We start from the raw sequence: 23,844 nt of genomic DNA, 5'->3' as shown, positions 1-23,844 counted from the left end.
GTGCGGGCCAGATGTTATTGATTTTATGACAGAGGCTACGGGCCAGATAAAATTTGACCAAGGGCCGCATTTTGCCCCAAGGCCAGACTTTGGAAATGGTGGTCTAGGACCAAGATATATCAGTGACCTCCTGACCAGTACGAACCCTCCACACCCCTTAGGTATTCTGCATCTGTATTTTTTCCCCATTGGTCCCCTGAGGTAAAACCACATATTGAGAAGCTGCATTTTGCTTTTTTGCTCTACAAGTCAAAGAAACCCCCAGAAAGCCTTAATCAGCTGAAACAGTGTATTTCAATCAAGGTTGAAGACACACCTGTTCTCAGCTGCATTTTAATCAAGATCAGTTTTCTAAAGTTTGTCATATTTTAACAAGTGACTTTATATCCATCCATCCATCCATCCATCCATTTTCTGAGATGCTTATCCTCACGAGGGTTGCAGGAGTGCTTGGGCCAATCCCAGCTGAAGCGGGAAGGTACAACATGATTTGGCCAGTCAAATTACACACATGTAGACAGACAAGAGTCACACTCACAAACATGTTGGGCCAATTTAGAGTCTCCAATTAATGCATGTCGAAAGTCAACTATTTTGAGATACCAGCGTCACTCATTGACTATGTTGGATGAGTACGTGATTTGATTTGTTGATGTCTTAAGGCTTTTCTGTTTCAGCTTAAAAAACTAAATCACGCATGCCACTAGCACGAACCTTCATTCCTATCTTTCTGGTTTCCTGTTCCGATTGGTTCCACACACACTAAACACACGACTCACCCAAATCTTTCCTTGCACACCATAATTCACCATCACCCCAGAACATATTATCCTCTTGTTACTTTATGTTTGACTGTTTTGTTCATTACTCTCCTATACCCTGGTGTTGTTTAAGAGACCATATTTAACACCTTTTACAAATAAAATTCATCAATACAATAAAACATTTCCTGAAAACTCATAAAAGCAACAATAAGTAATGCATAATTCGTAATTTATTTAAAATTATGATGCACAGAGCCATTTTACGTCACACTTGTCTTTTGTCTCTTGGAATGTCATTGGCATTTGATCACGGGCCAAGAGAATTAAGATGATGGATTATATTGTCAAATTTAAAATTGATTTACCGGTACTCTTATTACAAGAAAGGCAACCAAAAGAGAAATGCCTCATTGATTCCAATTATACTCTATTTTGTCGACCTTCTATAACTGCAGACAAAGAGGAGTCTTAATACTTGTCTATATAAGATTACCTTTTCCAAAAAATAGTACAGTATAGTATAATTTTACAGGCGACAATATTCAACAAGCTTGATACAATTGTCAGTGTATGTGTGTGTTTCTTTCAGCTTTTCCCTTTCGGGGTCGCCACAGCGTGTCATCTCAGATGAACGCATATATATGTTTGGCACAATTTTTATGTCAGATGCCCTTCCTGACGCAACCCTTCTCAGGGAGTGGAGGCCCCAGTAGGATACGAACCCACAACCCCTAGTTTACCAAACCAGTGCTCTAACCACTGAGTTACGGGGCCTCGTATGTCAGTGTATGCACTCCAAATAAAAAATTTTCACACTGATTAAACTTTTCAGACAATTCTATAATTATTATTGGAAGATATTTTAATCTTACATTAAATTCACAAATAGATTGTTCAAATCTTAAAAATAGCAAAAATGTTCCAATATATTATAACACTATATGGATGTCTTTGGTCTTGTTGACATAGGGAGGCTGAAACACTGCATAAAGAGAAAATACACAATTTTCTCATCAGTTCACAGGTCTTTCTCAATAATAGATTTCTTTCTTTCAAAGCAGCCCTATGTGGGCACAAGCCAGTGCAGTCTGTAGACCGGTCCTAAGGCTGGATAAATGCAGAGGGTTGTGTCAGGAAGGGCATCCAGTGTAAAACAAATATGAATGTTCACCTAAAAAAGAAGGAAGAGTAGAAGAGGTAAGTGTGATGGACCAGGAAGTGGCAATGATAAGGAAGAGGGAAGTTAAAGGGAAGAAAGGTCCTATAAAGTATGAAAAATGTAAAAGCGCTTGGTCCTGATGACATACCTGTGGAAGTATGGAAGCAATTTGGAGAGATGGCTGTGGAGCTGGCGGAAGGTGTTTGGTGTGTTATGTGACAGAAGAGAGAGATGAAGGGCAAAGCTTATTAAACAGTGGTGAGGCTGGCCATGATGTACGGATTAGAGACGGTGGTGCTGAAGAGACAACAGGAAGCAGAATTTGAGGTGGCAGAAATGAGGATGTTGAGGTTCTTGGTAGGAGTGAGCAGGTCGGACAGGATTAGGGACAGCCAAAGTTGGATGTTTTGGAGACAAGGTGCGAGAGAGCAGAGTTCGATGGTTTGGAGATGTCCAGAGGCGAGAGAGTGAGTATATTGTTAGAAGGTCGATGAGGATGGAGCTGCAAGGCAAAAGCGTGAGAGGAATAGCAAAGTGAAGGTTTAAAAACCCCAAATGGCCATGAATTCCTTTGAAGTCGACCTTACAGTTCCTTTAAAGTAGATTACTTAAGTAGTTTGTCCATCTTACTTTCTAAGCTCAGACTTCAATTCGCCTCACTCAGGTTTTATCTCATATAATGCAAAAAAAAAAAAAACACTACCTACCCCCCTCTGATGAGTTGCCAAAACTCATGACAAACAGAGCCACCTAGTGACACCTGATTGGAGTTCAGAACCCACTATTTGCCCTTAAAAATACAAAACTAGTAACTACAATTTGGAAGAATCTATTGATCAAGAAATCCTTAAAATGCTCAGAGGCATCAACTTAAAGTCCCATTGACATGCCTATAAACATTGTAAAATAGATATTGTAATGAAAAATACAGACAACGTAATCAGCAGATGCCACAATGGGACATTGGCCATTGAAAACACGTAGTGGCACCTGCTATGGGAGATTTTCGAAATTTTTCCGACGCCCCTTCTGACATGGAAGCTAATTTTGAAGAAGAGAACATCTCACAATCGAGTGAAGTGACCGGGGCAGTATTACCCCATCGCTTTGAGCCATATTTAGAGGATATGTGGATCACTTCTAACTACCAACAAACTCCGTGACAGTATGTATGACAGTATGTAGTGTACTCAGCCAAGAGCGACGACAACGCTGTCAAGCGGCCAGGCGCCACAACGAGCCACCCCGGCGGGCATTGACGAGCCACTGTGGCCCGGCCGTGAGCATTGTTGTCGCTAAGTGAAAGAAGGATTACGTTCGCCCCCCCGCCCTCCAAACTATTATTTTTTTAATTGTTCTATCCACACATACTTGTCATTCAGAACCCATGAAGCTCTCGTCCTTTGCGCCTGTTCAATTTATTTTTCACGACGAACTGGGTGTTTTGGAAAAGTGTGAAGAGTGAATCCTTCTTCCCGAGTATTCGAGCAATATCCAGCAATACAACCAACTGGCATTTTGGCTAACACAAAGGAACAAAGAGCTACCTTCCTGCAAGTAAAACTGGTATCAACACATGAACCTGCCTGAGTGGGCGTCTGCTAATAACAACACTCCCTACTTCTTCTCCCCAAAAAATCCCTTGAGAAGATTTTCATGGTGGGAGTTACAAAAATCCATGTGTCAATGTCAAAATCAGATGGGTCCCTCCTGGAAGCCTTTTTTTTCCATGAAAAACATATTAAAAATCATACTTTTCATGTCAGTGGGATTTTAAGGTTAACCATTGACTAGGAAAAATATTTTTTCTAATGAGGCTGAAACAGTCCCTGTGTCCCCTTGTCAGCCCCGAGGCACCAAGTGAACACCGGACAGCCAAATAAACCGACTTGCCAACTCATATTCAAGAACTTGAATTTATGTATTTGACGACATAACCTCAGTGTGGTGCCAAGGTTTCTCACTAAGAAAAAAACGTTTCTGCCAACAGAAAGAGCAGAAACTCCTCTACAAACATCCATTAGAAACTCTTCTGGCGACAAATGGAAGAGGCCCTAAACTGGAAGACAAAGAATGCACAGCACTGTGAATGAATATTGGCAAAAACAAATAGACCGGTAAAATACCAAGTATACAATCGTGGAATCTAACATGGCAAACCACGCGCACGCATGGAAACAAAAGACATTTTAAACTGTGGCCATCCTCACTATAGTGCACTGCTTGTGACACTGCTAAAGTCCGTCGCGTAGAGAATCCATAGGAGTCTTTCCACGACTCACCGTCCATAGCACAGTCCATGCACCAGTCCGAAAGTCCGAATACATCTCAATGGGGCCCGAAAAGCTCCAGAATGCAGACTCCCTGAAAAATAAAATATCTGCCAGTATTTTGCAACAACCACTATATATTCACAATTTTCAAATAGATATTGAATAAAACAAAAAAAGGAGTTAGGGTCCACAGGTTTGAAACATTCCGGTGGTGTAAGTTATTTAACAGTAGTGGAGTAGTTGAGTTTTTGTTCCCTCTCACAGTCGTTGTTAGTTCAATATGATTGTAACCCTTAAGCTTCACATTTGTGTACATCACACGTTCTCCAACAAACAAACATGCTCAGAGGCAAGCGAGTGAGTATATTGGGTGAATGGTTCTGAGGATGGAGCTGCCAGGCAAAAGAGCGAGAGGAAGACAAAAGAGAGGGTTGATGGATTCTGTGAGGGACGACATGAGGGTAGTTGGTGTTAGAGAGGAAGGTGCATGATATAGGCTTAGATGGAAAACGATGGCATGCTGTGGCGACCCCTAACGAGACAAGCCGAAAGGAAGAAGAAAAGATGCAAAGACTAAAATCAATTGTTGCGCATTTTATTAAATTACTATTTGTGAGGAGACTTATTAATTGATCAAGGGGATCATTACTACCATTGATTGCCCTGACAATGGGGTTGTGACTCCAGCACATGCACTGGGGGGGGAAGTCCTTTGAATTTGCTCCATTTAAAGACCTACACAGGTTGCATGTGATTAAAATTACATCATTTTTGGACAATGGGGGTAAATTGTGTCATTTTAACATTCTAATCACGTGCATCTGATGTAGATTTTCAAATTAAGTACATTCAAAAGACTATCAGTAGGCACGGGTAAGGACAGAACCTGTTGGGTGGGCAATTGCGGTTGGAGCGGAGAGGAAAGGTGGATGAATCCTCTGCTTCTCTGATAAGAAGCATCAACAGGTTGATAAGTCCCTTAACATGTAGCACCTGGTTACAACAACGTGACCGCTCCTGTGTATTTAAATACTAAATCTAGTTATCAAACAAGACAAATTTTTACATAGTGTTTGATAAGCTGATTGGCTTCTTTGTGAATAAAAATATTACAAATAACATACAGACATTTACGCATGAACCTTAATCTCACAGGGCTGAGTGGAGGTTACTTTACAAACACTTGTTTTGAGCTACGAAAATAGATGGTACTTAACTTGTGGGGTGATCAGTCACCATGTGCACCCACAACTCGAGAGAGCGGTTCCACTCATGACAACCGCGATTCTCTCCTCGAATGGGGTGAGCCCCTCTGCACCGATTCTTCTGCCCGTTTTGGCCACATTTTTGCACAGGGCAGCTGTCTTCTAGTTCACATCCACCTTAATGTGATTGGTCCAAAAAAATTCCGTCCATCCATCCATCCATCAATTTTCTACCGCTTCTCCAAGTTAGGGGGAAGTAGCTTTAGCAGGGATACCCAGACTTCACTTTCCCCAGCACCTTCCTTGAGTGTTTTCCGGAGGGATCCCAAGGCGTTGCCAGGCCAGCTGAGAGATATAGTTCTCCAGCATGTCCTGGGTCATCCTGGGGTCTTTTTCGAGTTGGACATCCCCGGAAAACACCTCACCAGGGAGGTGTCCGGGAGGCATCCGTATCAAATGCCCCAGCCATCTGGCTCCTCTCAATGTGGAGGAGCAGTGGCTCGACACTGAGTCCCTCCCGGATGACCAAGGTTCTTACCCTATCTCTAAGGGAGAGCCCGGACACCCTGCGAAGGAAACTCATTTTGGACGCTTGTATCCAGGATCTTGTTCTTTCAGTCACGACCCATCGCTCGTGACCATAGGTGAGGGTTGGAACATAGATCAACTGGTAAATTGAGAGCTTCGCCTTTCAACTTAACTCCTTCTTTACCACAACACACCAACACAAAGTCCGCAAAATTGCAGACACTCCAACGATCCACCTGTCGTTCTCCTGCTCCATTCTTCTCTCACTTGTGAACAAGACCCCATATACTTGATACTTGAACTCCTCTATTTGGAGCAGGATATAATCCCCGACCCAGAGAGAGAATGCCACCCTTTTCCAACTGATTTAAAATAGGACATCGACTAATGCTCACATCGATTCATCTGGCGAAACCACGCTCCCTAGCCAACAAAATTGACGAACTTCTGCTTCTGATCAGGACCCGCAAAGACTTTGCCCTGTGCTTTACAGAGACTTGGCTTTGGGGACAAACCACGGACGCCACCATTACACTACCGGGCTTTCAACTTCACCGTGCGGACTGCGTCCAGGAGCTAACACAGATATCAAATCAATGAAAAATGGTGCACGGACGTTACACAGCTAAGCAACCACTGCAGCCTGGTTTTAGAGTCATTTTTTTTTATCTGTAAGGCATTTTATTCACCACGTGAGTTTGCATCCTTTATTCTAGTCGGTGTGTACATTCCATCTCAAGTTAGCATGAACATCGCACTGCTAACGCTCACCGAGCAAGTAAACTAGACAGAGAAAAAAAACCCACCCACATTCACCGTTCATTATGCTCGGAGATTTTAACACAGCTAAACTTAATCACGACCTCCCTATATACAAACAGCACGTGAAATGTCCGACAAGGGCAAATAACACCCGAGACCATTGTTACACTTCCATAAGAAACGCATATCGTGCAATTCCTCGCACACCCATTGGCTCCTCTGATCACTGCTTGTGCTTAATAAAGACATACAGGCGAGCACTTGTATGTGCAAAGCCTTTAGTAAAATAAGTTAGAAAGTGGACCAACGAGGCCAAATTTAGACTTCAAAGCTACTTTGACTGTACAGACTGGAGTGTCTTTGAGAAATCAGCGCACAGCCTCGATGAATACACAGATATTGTGACCGCGTATATCAGTTTCCGTGAGGAAGTGTGTTCCAACAAAATCCTTTCACACGATCAAAAACTAGCAGTGCTTTTCAGACAGACTTAGGCAACTCCGTAAGGCTAAAGAGATTGCATATCACAGTGGGGAAAGGGCGCTCTATGATCGCACTAGAAATCTGACTAAAGAAATTACCAAAGAGAGACTATGCTCTTAAGCTGGAAAAACGTCTTGGCGCAAATGACTCCAAATCCCTTCGGCATGCTCGACAATGGCTCACTAACTACAAGTGACGTTCACTCCCGGAGAGGGATCGCCGACGACCTAAATAGCTCTTTCTACAGATTTGAAATACACACTTCCAGACTACGCACTCACCAACCCGCACCACAAGCCGCACCACCTTCAACTCCACCATCCTCTCCACCGTTGAGCATCCATGGAGGGGACGTTAGACAGATCTACAAACAACAAAAGACCAACAAAGCACTATGCCCAGACCTTGCGTCCCCATCCTGCCTCAAAGTCTGCACAGAACAATGTGCTCCTGATCTTCAACAGGTTTATAAAACTGTATGAAGTACCAGCCTGCTTCAAACGCTCCACCATTATACCAGTCCCCAAAAAAGCAATCAATACTGTGTAACTCCATCACAGTCTGGTTTGTGGCCACCACAAAAAAGGACAAACTCCGACTGCAATGAATACGCAAAACAGCTGAACGGACAATCGGCACCACTCTGCCCACTTTTCAGGACTTGAACGCAACGTGAACTAGGTCCGGAGCAGGCAGGATTCTTTCGGATCCTCCACATCCTGGCCACCAGCTCTTCTAGCTCCTTCCGTCGGGAAAGCTAGACAGATCAATGAAGGACAAAAGTAGCAGGCATCTGAACAGTTTTTTTTTTTCCCCTCTTGCAAGTCCTTGATCTTGATCAGCGCACCTGTTTTTCTGCCTTATGCCATGTTAGGACACTCACTGACACCCTACTGGTCCACTCAGCATTAGTAGTATACAGTGAAGAAAATAAGTATTTGAACATCCTGCTATATTGCAAGTTCTCTCACTTAGAAATCATGGAGGGGTCTGAAATTTTCATCGTAGGTGCACGTCCACTGTGAGAGAGATAATCTAAAAAGAAAAATCAAGAAATCACAGTGTATGATTTTTTTTAACGATTTACTTGTGTGATACAGCTAGAAATAAGTATTTGAACACCTGAGCAAACCAATGTTAATATTTGGTACTGTAGCATTTGTTTGCATTTACAGAAGTCAAACGTTTCCTGTAGTTGTTCGCCAGGTTTGCACACACTGCAGGAGCGATTTTGCCCCACTCCTCCATGCAGATCTTTTCTAGATCAGACAGGTTTCTGGGCTGTTGCTGAAAAACATGGGGTTTCAGCACTCTCTCCAAAGATTTTCGAATGGGTTTAAGTCTGGAGACTGTCTAGGCCACGCCAGAACCTTGACATGCTTCTTACAGAGCCACTCCTTGGTTTTCTTTGCTGTGTGCTTCGGGTCATTGTCATGTTGAAAGACCCAGCGACGACCCATCTTCAATGCTTTGACTGGGGAAAAGAGGGTGCTCCCCAAAATCTCACATGGCTGCGATCATTCTCTCCTTAATACAGTGCAGTTGTCCTGTCCCATGTGCAGAAAAACACCCCCAAAGCATGATGCGACCACCCCCATGCTTCATAGGAGGGATGGTGTTCTTTGAATGGAACGCATCCTTCGTCTTCCTCCAAACATGGTTAGTGGAATCATGACCAAAAAGTTTCATATTGGTCTCATCTGACCACAAAAGTTTCTCCCATGACTCCTCTGTATCATCCAAATGGTCTTTGGCAAACTTAAGACGGGCCTTGACATGTGCTGGTTTAAGTAGGGGAACCTTCAGTGCCATGCATGATATCAAACCATGACGTCTTAGTGTATTACAAAGAGTCACCTTGGAAACGGTGGTCCCATGATATCAAACCATGACGTCTTAGTGTATTACAAAGAGTCACCTTGGAAACGGCTCTCTTCAGGTCATTGACCAAGTCCTGTTGTGTAGTCCTGGGATGATTCCTTACCTTTCTAAGGATCATTGAGACCCCACGAAGTGACATCTTGCATGGGGCTCCACTCCGATTGAGACTGACCGTCATTGTTTAGCTTCTTCCATTTTCTAATGACTGTTCCAACAGTGGAACTTTTTCACCAAGCTGCTTGTCAATTTCTCCATAGCCCTTTCCAGCCGTGTGGAGTTGTACAATTTTGTCTTTGGTGTCTTTGGACAGCTCTTTGGTTTTGGTAATGTTACAAGATTGAGTCTTATGGATTGTATGGGGTGGACAGATGTCTTTATGCAGCTAACGACCTCACACAGGTGCATCTGATTCAGGATAATACATGGAGTGGAGGTGGACTTTTAAAGGCGGACTCACAGGTATTTGAGGGTCAGAATTTTAGTTGATGGACAGGTGTTCAAATACTTATTTCCAGCTGTATCACACAAATAAATCGTTAAAAAAATCATACATAGTGATTTCTGGATTTTCTTTTTAGATTATCTCTCTCAGTGGACATGCACCTACGATGAAAATTTCAGAGCCCTCCATGATTTCTAAGTGGGAGAACTTGCAATATCGCAGTGTTCAAATATTTATTTTCTTCACTATATATATATATATATATATATATATATATATATATATATATGTGTGTGTATTTACTTTTTTGAAAATATATATATTTTTATATTTTGTAGAATGCACAATTTGTCTTTGGAGTCTTTCCTGCTCCCTTTGAACAATTGACATTGTTAACGCTTATTTGTTTAGATTTTAAATCTTGCACATTCTATAAGGAATGGTCCATATAAACAGAAATGTCTCTTGTTCTTTGTTGTTCCTTATTTTGTCTGTCGTATCAGGGCAGCACCGACTCCTGAAGAAAAATTCCTTGTGTGTTTTTACACACTTGGCCATTCAATCTGATTCTGATTCTGAGGACCATGGTGTCAGATTGGAGGTGTTGATTCTCATCCCAGCCACTTCACACTTGAGCGTTGGAGATCACACCTAGATAAAGCCAACAGAACCACAGCATCTGCAAAGACCAGAGATGTGGTGCTGAGTCCACCAAACCGGACACCCTCTACCCCTCCGTTGTGCCTTGAGATTCTGTCCATAAAAGTTATGAACAAAATTGGTGACAAGGGCAGCCTTAGTTGAGTCCAACTCTCAACAAAAATGAGTCCGACTTATTGCCAGCAATGCGGGCCAAACTCTGACATCAGTTGTACAGGGACTGAACATACTCCTGCAAACCGACCACAGGACTCCCCGAGTGACACGGTCGAGCGCCTTCTCCAAATCCACAAAACACATGAAGACTGGTTGGGCAAATTCCCATGCACACTCCAGGACCCTGCCGAGGGTGCACAGTGGTCCACTGTTCCACGGGCAGGACGAAAACCACATTGCTCGTCCTGAATCTGAGATTCGACTTTACGGTGGACCCTCCTCTCCGGCACCCCTGAATAGACCTTACCAGGAAGGCTGAGTGTGATGCCCCTTTAGTTGGAACACACTCTCTGGCCCCCTTCTTAAAAAGAGGGACCACCACCCCAGTCTGCCAATCCAGAGGCACTGTCCCTGATGTCCATGTGATGTTGCAGGGGACAACCAGGACAGCCACCTCGACAAATTGCTTCCATATCTCTAAAAGTATGTCATCAGGACCAAGTGCTTTTCAATTTTCTTCCTTTTTAGTGGCTTTCTAACTTCCCCGACTAATCATTGCCACTTCCTGGTCCATCACACTTGCCTCTTCTAATCTTCCTTATCTCTCATTTTCTTCATTCATCAACTTCTCAAAGTACTCTTTCCATCTATTTAGCACACTACTGGCACCAGCCGACACATTTCCATCTCTATCCTTAATCACCTTGACTTGCTCTACATCCTTCCCATCTCTATCCCTCTGTCTGGCCAACCTGTAGAGATCCTTTTATCGTTCTTTCGTGTCCAACCTAGTGTACAAGTCGTCTTATGCCTCTTGTTTAGCCTTCGCCACCTCTACCTTTTCCCTTGTAGGAATAATTGTGAATATAATTATCATACATCTGCTTCCAAGAAAGAAATGATTAGCTCTGCTTTAGATTACGTGGCAGCTGCTCAAGAAGAGATGGCACATGAACAAGAACATTTAATCATCAGAACTGTTAGAACCAGGCGCACCTGTTGTCTATTAAAAGAAATGATGACCACACATACTCAACAGTCTTCCACACACATGCACCCACACACATGAACAAACAAGTACACTTTGTTTCCAACTATGTTTTGCTCCCCCGTCTCCTTTTTGTAACATCCATTTAAATAAGGGGGTTTTGAAACCAAATAAATAGAGGTGCTGAGGAGAGGATAATCAGAGAGTGCAGTGGTGAATTGTATGAGATACTTTCTCTCCTCTCTCCTCATGAGCTGTCAAACTTGAACTGGTGTCTCTGCTTCCTTTTTGTCCTGTTTCATGAATGTCTAATTGGTAAACCCTACAGCCCTATATCACATTTCAATGTATTCCTTTCTCCTCTCCCCAGTCCTCTATTTCTTACTTCTTCGCTAACCTCTTCTTGAACAACTTCCTGGATTTTGGGGTTCCACCACCAAGTGACCTTTGTCCCCTTTCCTCCCAGAAGACACACCAAGTACTCTCCTGCCTGTCTATCTGATCACATTGGCTCCAGTGTTCCAGTCTTCTGGGAGCCCTTCCTGTCTGTCAAGAGCCTGACTCAGCTCTTTCTGAAAGGCCGCACAACATTCTTCCTTTCTCAGCTTCCACCACAGGTTTTCTGCTCTATCATTGTCTTTTTAATTCCTCCTTCCTCCCCACTACCAGAAGCATCTCTTGCACACTACCATCCTATGTTGTTGAGCTACATTCTCCCCCACCACTACCTTACAATCAGTAACCTCCTTCAGATGACATCGTCCGCACAAAATGTTATCTCCCTGCGTGTTTCTACCACTGCTTTTGTAGGTCACCCTATGTTCCTTCCCCTTCTGGAAAAAGGTGTTCACAGGTAGCATTTCCATCCTTTTAGCAATGTCCACCAGCATCTGTCACTCAAAGTTCCTTTCTTGGATGCCGTACTTACCCATCAGTTTTTCATCACCCATGTTTCCTTCACCAACATTTAAAATAACCACAGCTTAATTTCTTTTCCCACCTTCTCCGTGGTAAAATCATTAAAACCCTGCTCCTAAATTTTTAGCCTTCTTACCTTTCCACCTGCTGTCTTGGATGCGCCCCCAAAAAAAATAAATAAAAAAATAAACCTTTATCATCTCAACCAACATAGCTGGTTCATATGTCCCAACTTTCAAAGTCCCAACACTTAGTTGTAGGCTCTGTGCATGTCTTCTTCTGCCAAAGAATCCGCTTTATTCCTCTACTTTGTCTTCGACCCACAGTAGCTTAATTTCCACCGACACCCTGCAGGTTAACGGTACCGGGGCCGGGTATTATTCATCTGTGCCACGACCGATCCGGGAGGGGCACAGCCTACAGAATAGACGGGCTTGTGCCCCCATAGGGCTGCACACTCTTGTTATTATACAGTGGGGTACAAAAAAAATAATGGGTGGAGGGTGAAATCTTTTTATTTCATTTCTATATATTTAGCAACACATAAATGTACAATAAACAAAGGGCAAAACATTTGATCCATGTACAGTATTTAACAGTGTTGCTTACAGAAAAGTGTCAAGAAAAATGAACCCGAAAAATCTTAATCTTAGTCTTAATGGGGGAAAAAAATGGGTGAGTGGGGGTCATTCGAAGCATTCATCGTAAATCAAAAGGTTTATCTCTCGATTGACAGAACTCAGGACAGATTGAGAACCCGAGCACCCTCTGAAGGAGTTGCAATGTAGAAAGTTGGGGTTCCACTGTAACGCTCCTGTTGAGGAAGAGAAAGCAAGCACATACACACACATTCAATGAGCATCTACAAAACAAACAATAATAAGAACTAATAACAATTCTACTTATTAGCCCTTCCCCTTTGTCTTGCCCCTTGTTTGTGTGCACAACAATGACAACGTATCCCAATTCCTCGGGGAAGGTTTAAGGGGTGTACAGTCCTTGAAAGCAATTGTGGTCGGGGAGCTCTCTTGAAAGAGAAGTGGATGGGACTCCGTCCATCCTGACAGGTAAAAAGCTTGTTGCAAGATGGTGGAAGGGACAAGGAAGCACAAAAATGTACACTATATTGCCAAAAGTAATTGCTTATCTGCCTTGAATCACCCCCTCCTCGAACCGTCCCATTATCATGGTGGAGGGGTTTGTGTGTCCCGATGATCCAAGGAGCTAAGTTGTCTGGAAGTATCACCCATGGTAAAAAGGTCCAAGGTAAGGGACCAGACAAAGCACGGCTCCAAACCCCCTAAGACGAGTGCAAATATTGGATCTTGGTTTCCCTTGCCCGGACGTGGTTCACTGGGGCATGCCTTTGGAGCCAGGCCGGGAGGTGGGGCTCGAAGACGAGTTGCTGGTGGCCGGGTCAGTACCCATGGGCCTCAGCCAGGCACAGCCCGAAAGGATAACATGGGTCCCGCTTCCCATGGGCTCACCACCTGCGAGAGGGGCCACACAGGTCGGGTGAGATTTGATATGGGCGGTGGCCAAAGGTGGGGATGATCCAATCCCTGGCTAAGGAAACTAGCTCAAGGGACATGGAATGTCACCACTTTGACAGGGAAGGGCCCCGAGTTGGTGCATGAGGTTGAGAAGTTCCGACTAGATATAGTCGGACTTGCCTCTACATACTGCTTGGGCTCTGGTACCACTCCTCTTGAGAGGGGTTGGACTCTGTTCCACTCTGGAGTTTCCCACGGTGAGAGACACTGAGCAGGTGTGGGTATACTTATTGCCCCTTGGCTCAGGGGCCTATATCTTGGGGTTTACCCTGGGGGATGAGAGGGTAGCCTTCCTCTGCCTTCAGGTAGATTGACAGGTCTAGACTGTAGTTTGTACCTCTGCACCAAACATCAGTTCAGAGAAATTTAGTGGATATTTTATACTTTTTTAACAAATAAAAAACTGAAAAGTCTGGCGTGAACTAATATTCGGCCCCTTTACTTACAGTGCAGCAAACTCACTCTAGAAGTTCAGTGAGACTCTCTGAATGATCCAATGTTGACTGATGATGATAAATACGATCCACCTGTGTGTAATCAAGTCTCCCTATAAATGTGCCTGCTCTGTGATAGTCTCAGAGTTCTGTTTAAAGTGCAGAGATCATCATGGAGAACAAGGAACACACCAAGCAGGTTAAAGATACTGCTGTGGAGAATTTTAAAGCTGGATTTGGATGCAAAAAGATTTCTCAAGCTTTAAACATCTTAAGGAGCACTGTGCAAGCAAACATATTGAAATGGAAGGAGTATCAAACGACTGCAAATCTACCAAGAGCCAGCAGTCCCTCTAAACTTTACCCTCGAACCGGGAGAAGACTGATCAGAGATGCAGCCAAGAGGCCCATGACCACTCTGGATGACCTGCAGAGCTCTACAGCTGAGGTGGGAGAGTCTGTCCATAGGACAACAGTCGTACATGTCACGTCCCATCGGAACGGGGGTAGGACCCAAATGCAGGACTCGGACGATGCAAGGTAGTTCAAGGAAAAACATTTATTATATGCCGAGGTCGGCGATCAAGCAGGCAGTCCGGTGCAGCAGCGGTAGTTGGGACGTCGGGCGAAGAGAGCAGGTGAGCGGGCAGGCAGGAGTCGATACACAAGAGAACGATCAAGGCAGGCAGAAGTATCAAAGGAGTCAGGCTTACAAGGTTGGTCGGAGAACGGTCGAAGGTCGGTACACACAGGTTCGATCAGGGATACCGGAGCACACGAACGGGACATGAAGCTCAGGTGCTGGAAACGCGGGGAGGCGGAGCAAACTGACTGGGATGAAAAGCCGGGCAAAGAGATTCAAAATCAAAGTCATTGGAGTCGTACTCAGGCACCCGGTCATACAAATCACGGCCCTCCTCATATTCCGAAAAGTCAGAGTCCAGAAGAATATGAGGAGCCGGACGGGTCGTGTTCGGGACATATTCATACCTCGCTGGCGGAGCGTAAGACACGGAAGCAGAGGACGTCAGGGAGCCTACCCGGATTGGACTGGCTTGGTCCTCCGGCAGACAGTCTACCTTGCGTCGGTCCCGGCGACGCCGGGTCTTTCCAAGGCGGCGACCCCATCGCCATCGCCACCTCCTGGACAGGAACTTGAGAAGGTGGCGGCACCATTGCCACCTCCTGGACGGGAACATATGGACTTGCCCGTCGCCGTCGGAGCAGGAACAGGGGACGACCGCGGACCGGTCACCGACAGAGCAAGAACGGGGAGCGACCGCAGACCGGTCGCCACTGGTACTCCAGGGCACGGACGAGAAGCTGCTGTGGAGACGTCGCCACCTCCTGGACAGCAACGTGAGGCGGCATCGGGTCGGTCCCCACTGCCACGTGAACTTGCAATGCATTCGTTGAAACAGCAACGTGGGCGTGGCGCGGTGGCGAATCCGTTTCCAGGGCAACGTGAACGAGCGTCGGCAGAGAGTCAGTCAAAACTGACACGTGGGCGTGTCTCGGGAGCGGGTCAGTTCCAACTGCCGCGTGAGCTCTGCTCGGAACAGCCAAAACCTCGACGTGGGAATGGCGAGGAGGCGGGTCAGTTTCCACAGCTACGTGCGCTTGGTGAGGTGGCGAGTCCGTTCCCACTGCGACGTGCACTTGACCAGGTGGCGAGTCTGTTTCCACTGCAGCGTGCGCTTGGCGAGGGGGCGGGTCGGTTTCCACGGCAACGTGAACCTGAGTAGGCGGAGAGTCAGTCGAAACTGACACGTGGGCGTGTCTCGGGAGCGGGTCAGTTCCAACTGCCACGTAAACCTGCATCAGCAGCGAGTCAGTCGCCGTTGCGACGTCAGCGTAGCTCGGCTGGTTCGCCAATCCTTGCCGGACCTGGGCCGTGAAAGCCGCCAATTCAGCTCTCTGCCGCTCTATCTCCACCCGCATTTCGCGGCAGAACGCCTCGTGATTTGGCGGCTCCTCCTCTCTCTGGGCTGGAAGCTTCACCACCAGCTGCGGGTCTGCCGGTTTCGCCGGCGAGGACGATGTCTTAGTTGCCGCGCAGCGGGAGGCACAAGGGAGCGCCCGGCCGGGGCGTCTCCTCTGGCCGCCACGCGGAGGTCCCGATTAGATGGCCAAGCGGGTTCCCTCATACGGATTGGTGTACTTCAACCTACCGTAGGGCAAAGACGCTCGGGTGCTGGCACCGTGATTTGTATGACCGGGTGCCTGAGTACGACTCCGATGACTTTGATTTTGAATCTCTTTGCCCGGCTTTTCATCCCAGTCTCCGCCTCCCCGCGTTTCCAGCACCTGAGCTTCATGTCCCGTTCGTGTGCTCCGGTATCCCTGATCGAACCTGTGTGTACCGACCTTCGCGCGTTCTCCGACCACCCTTGTAAGCCTGACTCCTCTGATACTTCTGCCTGCCTTGATCGTTCTCCTGTGTACCGACTCCTTCCTGCCCACTCACCTGCTCTCTTCGCCAGACGTCCCAACTACCGCTGCTGCACCGGACTGCCTGCTCGATCCCCGACCTCGACATATAATAAACGTTTCTCCTTGAACTACTTTGCATCGTCCGAGTCCTGCATTTGGGTCCTACTCTCGTTCCGATGGGACGTGACAGTACACTGCACAAATCTGGCCTTTATAGAAGATTGGCAAGAAGAGAGCCATTTCTCAAAGATATCCATAAAAAGTCTCGTTTCACGTTTGCCACAAGCCACTTGGGAGACACACCAAATATGTGGAAGCATGTGCTCTGGTCAGATGAAACCAAAATCAAACTTTTTTGCCACAATGCAAATTGATATGTTTGGAGGAAAACCAACAAAGCTCATCACCCTGTCAAACATGGTAGTGGCAGCCTCATGGTTTGGGCCTGCTTTTCTTCAGTAGGGACAGGGAAGATGGTTAAAGTTGATGGGAAGATGAATGGAGCCAAATCCAGGACCATTTTTTAAGGAAAACCTGTTGGAGTCTGCAAAAGACTTGAGACTGGGGTGGAGATTTAGTTTTCAACAGGACAATTATTCAAAACAAAGCCAAATCTACAATGGAACGGTTCACAAATAAAAGTATCCAGGTGTCAGAATGGCCAAGTCAAAGTCCAGATCTGAATCCAATCGAGAATCTGTCGGCAGAGTTGAAGACTGCTGTTCACAAACACTTTCCATCCAACCTCACTGAGAATGGGTAAGAATTTCAGTTTCTCGATGTGCAAACCTGATAGGCACATACCCCAAGCGGTTTGCAGCTGTGATTGCAGCAAAAGGTGGCACCACAAAGTATTAATGAGTTTTAATTATTAATATGGAGTGTATTTATTGTCTCCAATGAATGCATGTTTTTGGGATGTGTGAGGAAACCGGTGTGCCTGGAGAAAACCCACCCAGGCACGGGGAAAACATTCAAACTCCACACAGGTGGGGCCAGGATTTGAACCCCGCTCCTCAGACCTGTAAGGCTAACGCTCTCACGAGTCGTGCCACTGCGCTGTATATTTATCCGATTCGCCCAACGATCCAAAACATGCCAGCAAGTCCACCTCTGAATGGCAAAAAAAAATTAATAAGGTTTTGGAGTGGCCAACTCAAAGTCCGGATTGAAATCCAATTGAGATGCTGTGGTGTGACCTTAAACGGGCAGTTTATACAAAAAAATTCTCCAATCCGAGTTGCAACAGTTTTGCAAAGAAGAGTGGAAAAAAGTTTCTCCAAAAGGATGTGAAAGACTATAATAATAATTATTCCAAACACTTGATTTCAGTTATTAGTGCCACAAGTGGCACAACGTGTTATTACATTGAAGAAAATAGGTATTTGAACACCCTGCTATATTGCAAGTTCTCCCACTTAGAAATCATGGAGGGGTCTGAAATTTTCATCATAGGTGCATGTCCACTATGAGAGAGATAATCTAAAAAGAAAAATCCAGAAATCCCAATGTATGATTTTTCAATGATTTATTTGTGTGATCCAGCTGCAAATAAGTATTTTAACACCTGAGAAAACCAATGTTAATATTTGGTACAGTAGCCTTTGTTTGCAATTACAGAGGTCAAACCTTTCCAGTAGTTGTTCACCAGGTTTGCACACAGTGCAATAGGGATTTTGGCCTACTCCTCCACACAGATCTTCTCTAAATTAGACAGGTTTCTGGGCTGTCGCTGAGAAACACGGAGTTCCAGCCCACTCCAAAGATTTTCTATTGGGTTTGGGTCTGGAGACTGGCTAGACCACGCCAGAACCTTGATGTGCTTCTTACGGAGCCACTCCTTGGTTTCCTGGCTGTCTGCTTTGGGACATTGTCATGTTGAAAGACCCACCCACAATCCATCTTAATGGTCTGACTGAGGGAAAGAGGTTGTTCCCCAAAATCTCACAATACATGGCCGCGGTCATCCTCTTCTTAATACAGTGCAGTCATCCTGTCCCATGTGCAGAAAAACACGCCCAAAGCATGATGATACCACCCCCACTCTTCGCAGTCAGGATGGTGATCTTGGGATGAAACTCATCATTCATCTTTCTCCAAACATGGTTAATGGAATTATGGTCCATTTTGGTCTTATCTGACCACAAAACTTTCTCCCATGACTCCTCTGTATCATCCAAATGGTCTTTGGCAAACTTAAGACGGGCCTTGACATGTGCTGGTTTAAGTCGGGGAACCTTCAGTGCCATGCATGATTTCAAACCATGACGTCTTAGTGTATTACCAACAGTCACCTTGGAAACGGTGGTCCCAGCTCTCTTCAGGTCATTGACCAAGTCCTGTCGTGTAGTGCTGGGATGATTCCTTACCTTTCTAAGAATCATAGACACCCCAGGAGGTGATATCTTGCATGGGGCTCCACACCGATTGAGATTGACTGTCATGTTTAGCTTCCATTTTCTCATGATTGCTCTAACAGTGGACCTTTTTTCACCAAGCTGCTTGGCAATTTCTCCGTAGCCCTTTCCAGCCATGTGGAGTTGTACAATTTAGTCTCTGGTATCTCTCGACAGCTCTTTGGTCTTGGCCATGTTACAGGTTTCAGTCTTACGGATTGTATGGGGTGGACAGGTGTCTTTGTGCAGCTAACGACCTCACAAAGGTGCATCTCATTCAGGATAATACATGGAGTGGAGGAGGACTTTTAAAGGCAGACTAACAGGTCTTTAAGGGTCAGAATTCTAGCTGATAGACAGCTCTTCAATTACTTATTTGCAGCTGTATCACACATTATTTTAAAACTTTGTGTGTGATAGATATACAAAAAAAAAACAAATCTGGAAGCCGGCGAGTACGTTTTCACGGCACTGCACACACAGCTTTGAAATCATATGTATTTTCATTGTAGCTCAGACTAACATTGCGTTATGTCTCAAGTTATATAATTGCAGACTTGTCTTCTTTAGGTACAGAACATGATTTGTTTTTACACAAGGAAAGCAAGCTTTTGTATACTTTATGTATTTACCTGTATGTTTTGTATAGTCCTGTGAATCGCATCAGCCTTCAGCAGAGTTATTGTACAACCTCCAAATCCTCCACCAGTCATCCTGCTCCCAAACACTCCCTCCACCTCCATGGCCGCACACACCAGGTCATCCAGGTCTTTGCAGCTTACCTCATATAAATCTCTGACAAAAGGGACAGCCATAAACTAAGCATTAATCTTGAACTTGGAAAAAAAAAAACACAGAAATGAAAACCAGAGATGCCAACCTCTCTCATAACCACACATCTTGTGCATTTTGTCTGGAATATTTCCGTCTTAGCAAAAACAAACATGCCACCAGAAAAGCTCTGAACAATGCTAAAATATTCTGTTGTTGTGTTTTCTTTTTTTGTATCGTTTCGTACAGAGTCCCTGAAGGGCCATGAGGTCTTAACGGTTGACACAACACAGTTGGACAGCGTGAGGGCCAGCTGTGGTGAAGGATCCCCCCTGAAATCCACAATCATTTCTACAGTCTTTCGAGTGTTTAACGCCAGGTTGTGTTAGCCCCATCAAAGCTCCAGTCTTGTCAATTCCCGTTGATACCCAGACATGTCGCTGTCTCTGAGGAGGCCGATGACTGTGGTGTTATTTGGAAACTTCAGGAGTTTGACAGCCAGGTGCCTCGAGGTTAAAGGAAATGAAATGTATAAAAGTTAATCAACAAGGCGATGTATTTGCAATACTGCTTAATGTGTGAAAGTCTGGATGAAAAGCTGCAGTGTGAGCATGTGGCAAGAAAGTGATTACAGCAGATAGCGTGCTAGAACGGAATGTTCTCGACGGTTGGTGGTGACCACAATCAGCAGGTGTGGGGCAACGCGATGCTTGACCTAGACCTAGAGGGAGACGGGAGCAACAAAACGTCAACAACCGCAGGCGGGAGGAGTCGGCCCACCATCCTGCGGACCAACAAAGACCAATGAGAGAGCGCTAAGGATAACTGCAGGAGACACATAACCAATAGTGAATTAGTAGATTGTACTTTTAAATTGTCCTAGACAACTCGGATGTGGAGTACGTCGGCTGGAGGGAACAGAGACGTGCAGGGTTGTATTGAGAGGGACCCGAGACCCAGGTGTTTGTTGAAGGAATAAATCCACTCGCGTCTGAAAACGCCGGCTTCCTGGTCCTTTCTTTGCAGAACGAGCGTGCAAATTGTTGGATCAGTGGTGGTCCGGTAAGGTCACAATTTGGAGTCAGATGATTAACGGACTTTTGTATTGATCTAAAAATAATATCCAACAAGGTGCAGCCATTTTTGTTGAGCATTGAAGGCCAAGCTATTATCCACAAAGAGCATCTTAGCGTAGTTCTGTGGTTGTTCCAGGTGGCTTAACACAGTGTGCGGAGTTATGGCGATGGTGTACTCTGTCGATCTATTTGCCCAATATGCAAACTGGTGGGAGTTAGGGGGGGAGACAGTCTTTGCTGAGAACCACACTCTCAAAGCACTTCATGATGACAGGTGTGAGGGCAACAGGACTGTTGTCATTAAGGGTTTCATGGTTTCTTTTTGGGGATGGGATTGATTGTTGAAGATTTCAAGCAAGTGAGGATGACTGTTCACATTGTTAAATAATTCAATAAAGTACAACCAAACTCGTATTTTCTCTGGGTGCCTTTTTTAAATCATGTGTATGCATGCTACTGTATGTTTTAAGCTAGTCTCACCATATAGCTATATGCTTTGTGGTGCATGTATAAGAATAGCCTTTGAAGTGCATGTTTTGTGTCAATTGATTTTTTTGCTCATCGTTTTGGTTGTTTTGTTGTCTGTTCCTCGTGAAGTTCTGTCTGTGGTGTAATGATTTTGGTTTGATGTGACACTGTGGGTGAGAATGGTGTGTTGACTGGTGACTTGCTTGGACAGGCCATTGTGGGAAAAAGCTTGTTCTTCTGCTTACAAAATTAAAGGTATAATTGTGCCTCACTGTCTCGTGAGCACCACCATGCCTGCACCCAATATTACGGCGAGTCTTGTGCATGTGTTAAATACTGAAAATGTACCTGCAACGGAGACTGCATCTTTTAATACGATATACCTTATGGTTGCACAAATATGGTAGTGTTAATTATTTAAAAGAGGAAACCAACTAATCATTCATGATTTATTCTAAAGTCCTATTTATTGTCATATATTCAAAATTACACTTTCACTATCCATTTATTCCTTTTCTGCACCGCTTATCTTCAATAGAGCGGGCTGAAGCCTATTCCAGCCATCTTTGGGCAAGAGGCAGAGTACACCCTGAACTGGTATCCAGCCAATCGCAGGGTATATATAGACAAGCAAATGTGGTAACCAAATGTGCTTTATGTGATTAAAAGCATTTAAAAAAGAAATATGTGTGCAGCACAATAGCTCAATGCAGGTTCAGGAGTCCAAAGCTTGTTTTGGACTCCACTCTATTATTTGACCGAGTAGTGGTAGTCGGTTCATCTCAGAGCCTTATGAGGTTCATATTGTATGAGCAATTCTTTCAAGTCTTCAGGACCTCAACCATCCATCCCTTTTCTTAGCTGTTTATCCTCATCAGGGTCATGGTAGTGCTGGCGCCAATCCCAGGTATTATCGGGTAAGAGGTGGGGTACACTCTAAACCATGTGCCACCCAATCGCAGAGCACAGAGTCAGCAGTCAACAATTATACTCACAATCAGACTGAAGGCCAATTTAGAGTCCCTAATTAATGCATGTTTTTGGGGACGTGGGAGGAAACCGGAGTGCACAGAGAAAACCCGCGCATGCACAGGAAGAACATGCAAACTCTAAACAGGCGGGGCCGGGATTTGAATCCCAAACCTCACAACTATGGTCTAACTACTTGCACCACTGTGTTGCCTCCTAGTTTATCTTAATGTGTTTAACTTTAAAAAAAAAAAAAAAAAGATGTTTGAGAAGATTGAATTTTCTTTTACATTTCTAATTGAAATTGGCCGCGAATGCATGTCCGCCGAGGCTGCGTCCAAGCCTCAGCTGAACGCTGCCTCCAGCGCCCCTTAGGTAAATTGAGTTTGAGACCCCTGGTTTTAGGGATCCACTGTGAAAAACGGGCTTCTATTTCAGAGCACTTTCATCTTTTTTGGGATCCAGTGGGAGGAATCAACCACTTTGTGCAGCAAATGGCATGGGCACTCTGGTACATACTGGGATGTCCTCTAGGGCTTCAGACAGGAAACTTTTCTTCTTGTTGGCCCCCTTGAGAATGAGGCTTTTTGTCCAGCAAAGGCTGGTTTGGAAAATTTCCAAAAAGATACGGCCTCCGAAACATGCCTCTGTATGGTGCTCGACGTCGTTACATGGAGTAAGTTTCCTAACCTCATTAATAAAGGATGGTGGGCAGCAAGTTTTTAACATGGATGAAACGGGCCATTGTTGGAAGAGGACGCCTACGCATACTTCTTCAAGGACTGTGTTTACAATCATCATTAGGCAATGATGCCGGTGATTGAACTTAGTCTCTTCGAGCCTCTCCTCTCCCATCAAGACAAGCAAGCTGCTTTGCCTCTCTCACAAGGCAACGTTGATGAATAGGTGTGTGTCTCACATTTTTTTCATACTTACTTACTCTCAGGCGGCATGGTGGATCAGCTATAAAGCGTCCTTACAGTTCTTACCGGGGCAATATTACACTATCGTTTCGAGCCATATTCAGATGATATGCGATCGCGGCCAAACTTTCTCCCTGTCCGATCCATTTCTGCGGCCGAGATGAGCCATTGCAGCTCATCGCAACCGGCCGGTGTGGCTCATTTTGGGCGCTGAGGTGGCTTATCACGGAGCCGAGCCGTGCTGCTTTACGGGGTTGTTCATAGCTGCCGCAGTACGCAATGAAGAACACTGTCATGCCGGGGCACTATACTGCGTTGTCGTCGCACGCGGCTGAGTGAGGCAGAGCCGGGCCGTGCTGGTTTAGGGGGTTGTTCATAGCTGCCGCAGTACACGCTGAACAAAACTGTCGAGCCGGGGCGCATTACTGCATTGTCGCCAAACGCGGCTGAGTGAGGCATTGTCGGCTGCGTTCTTCAGAGCTGCCGCCGTCCGCAAGCCCCACGCGCAGCCTTCGCCAAAGCCGACCTGGGGAACGAGGCACCTTAGCCTGGTGTGGCTCATTTTCGGCGCCATGGTGGCTTATAATGGAGCAAAGCCTGGT

At 45.3% G+C, this 23,844-nt stretch overlaps 1 protein-coding gene across 16 annotated transcripts in view; it reads right to left on the bottom strand.

Moving 5' to 3' along the window:
• Positions 1-260: 260 nt before the first annotated feature.
• The window catches only part of galk1 (galactokinase 1), a 70,590-nt gene continuing 47,006 nt past the window's right edge, over positions 261-23,844 (bottom strand). For 14 of the 16 annotated variants that reach the window (XM_061810215.1, XM_061810212.1, XM_061810218.1 and 11 more), the window contains 2 exons: positions 19,668-19,830; positions 12,717-13,033 (listed from right to left, as the gene is read on the bottom strand). In XM_061810215.1, coding sequence (XP_061666199.1) covers positions 12,959-13,033; positions 19,668-19,830 — 238 coding nt within the window. In that variant the 3' untranslated portion in view covers positions 12,717-12,958. Of the gene's footprint in view, positions 4,288-12,716; positions 13,034-19,667; positions 19,831-23,844 lie in introns of those variants that run through there. The other 2 variants (XM_061810213.1, XM_061810216.1) reach the window with 2 other exon arrangements.

This window comes from Syngnathoides biaculeatus, chromosome 22, assembly GCF_019802595.1.
Source record: "Syngnathoides biaculeatus isolate LvHL_M chromosome 22, ASM1980259v1, whole genome shotgun sequence".
Classification (NCBI taxonomy): Eukaryota; Metazoa; Chordata; class Actinopteri; order Syngnathiformes; family Syngnathidae; genus Syngnathoides; species Syngnathoides biaculeatus.
Note: the sequence above shows the minus strand (reverse complement) of the source record. Positions and strands in the feature narration are given on the sequence as shown.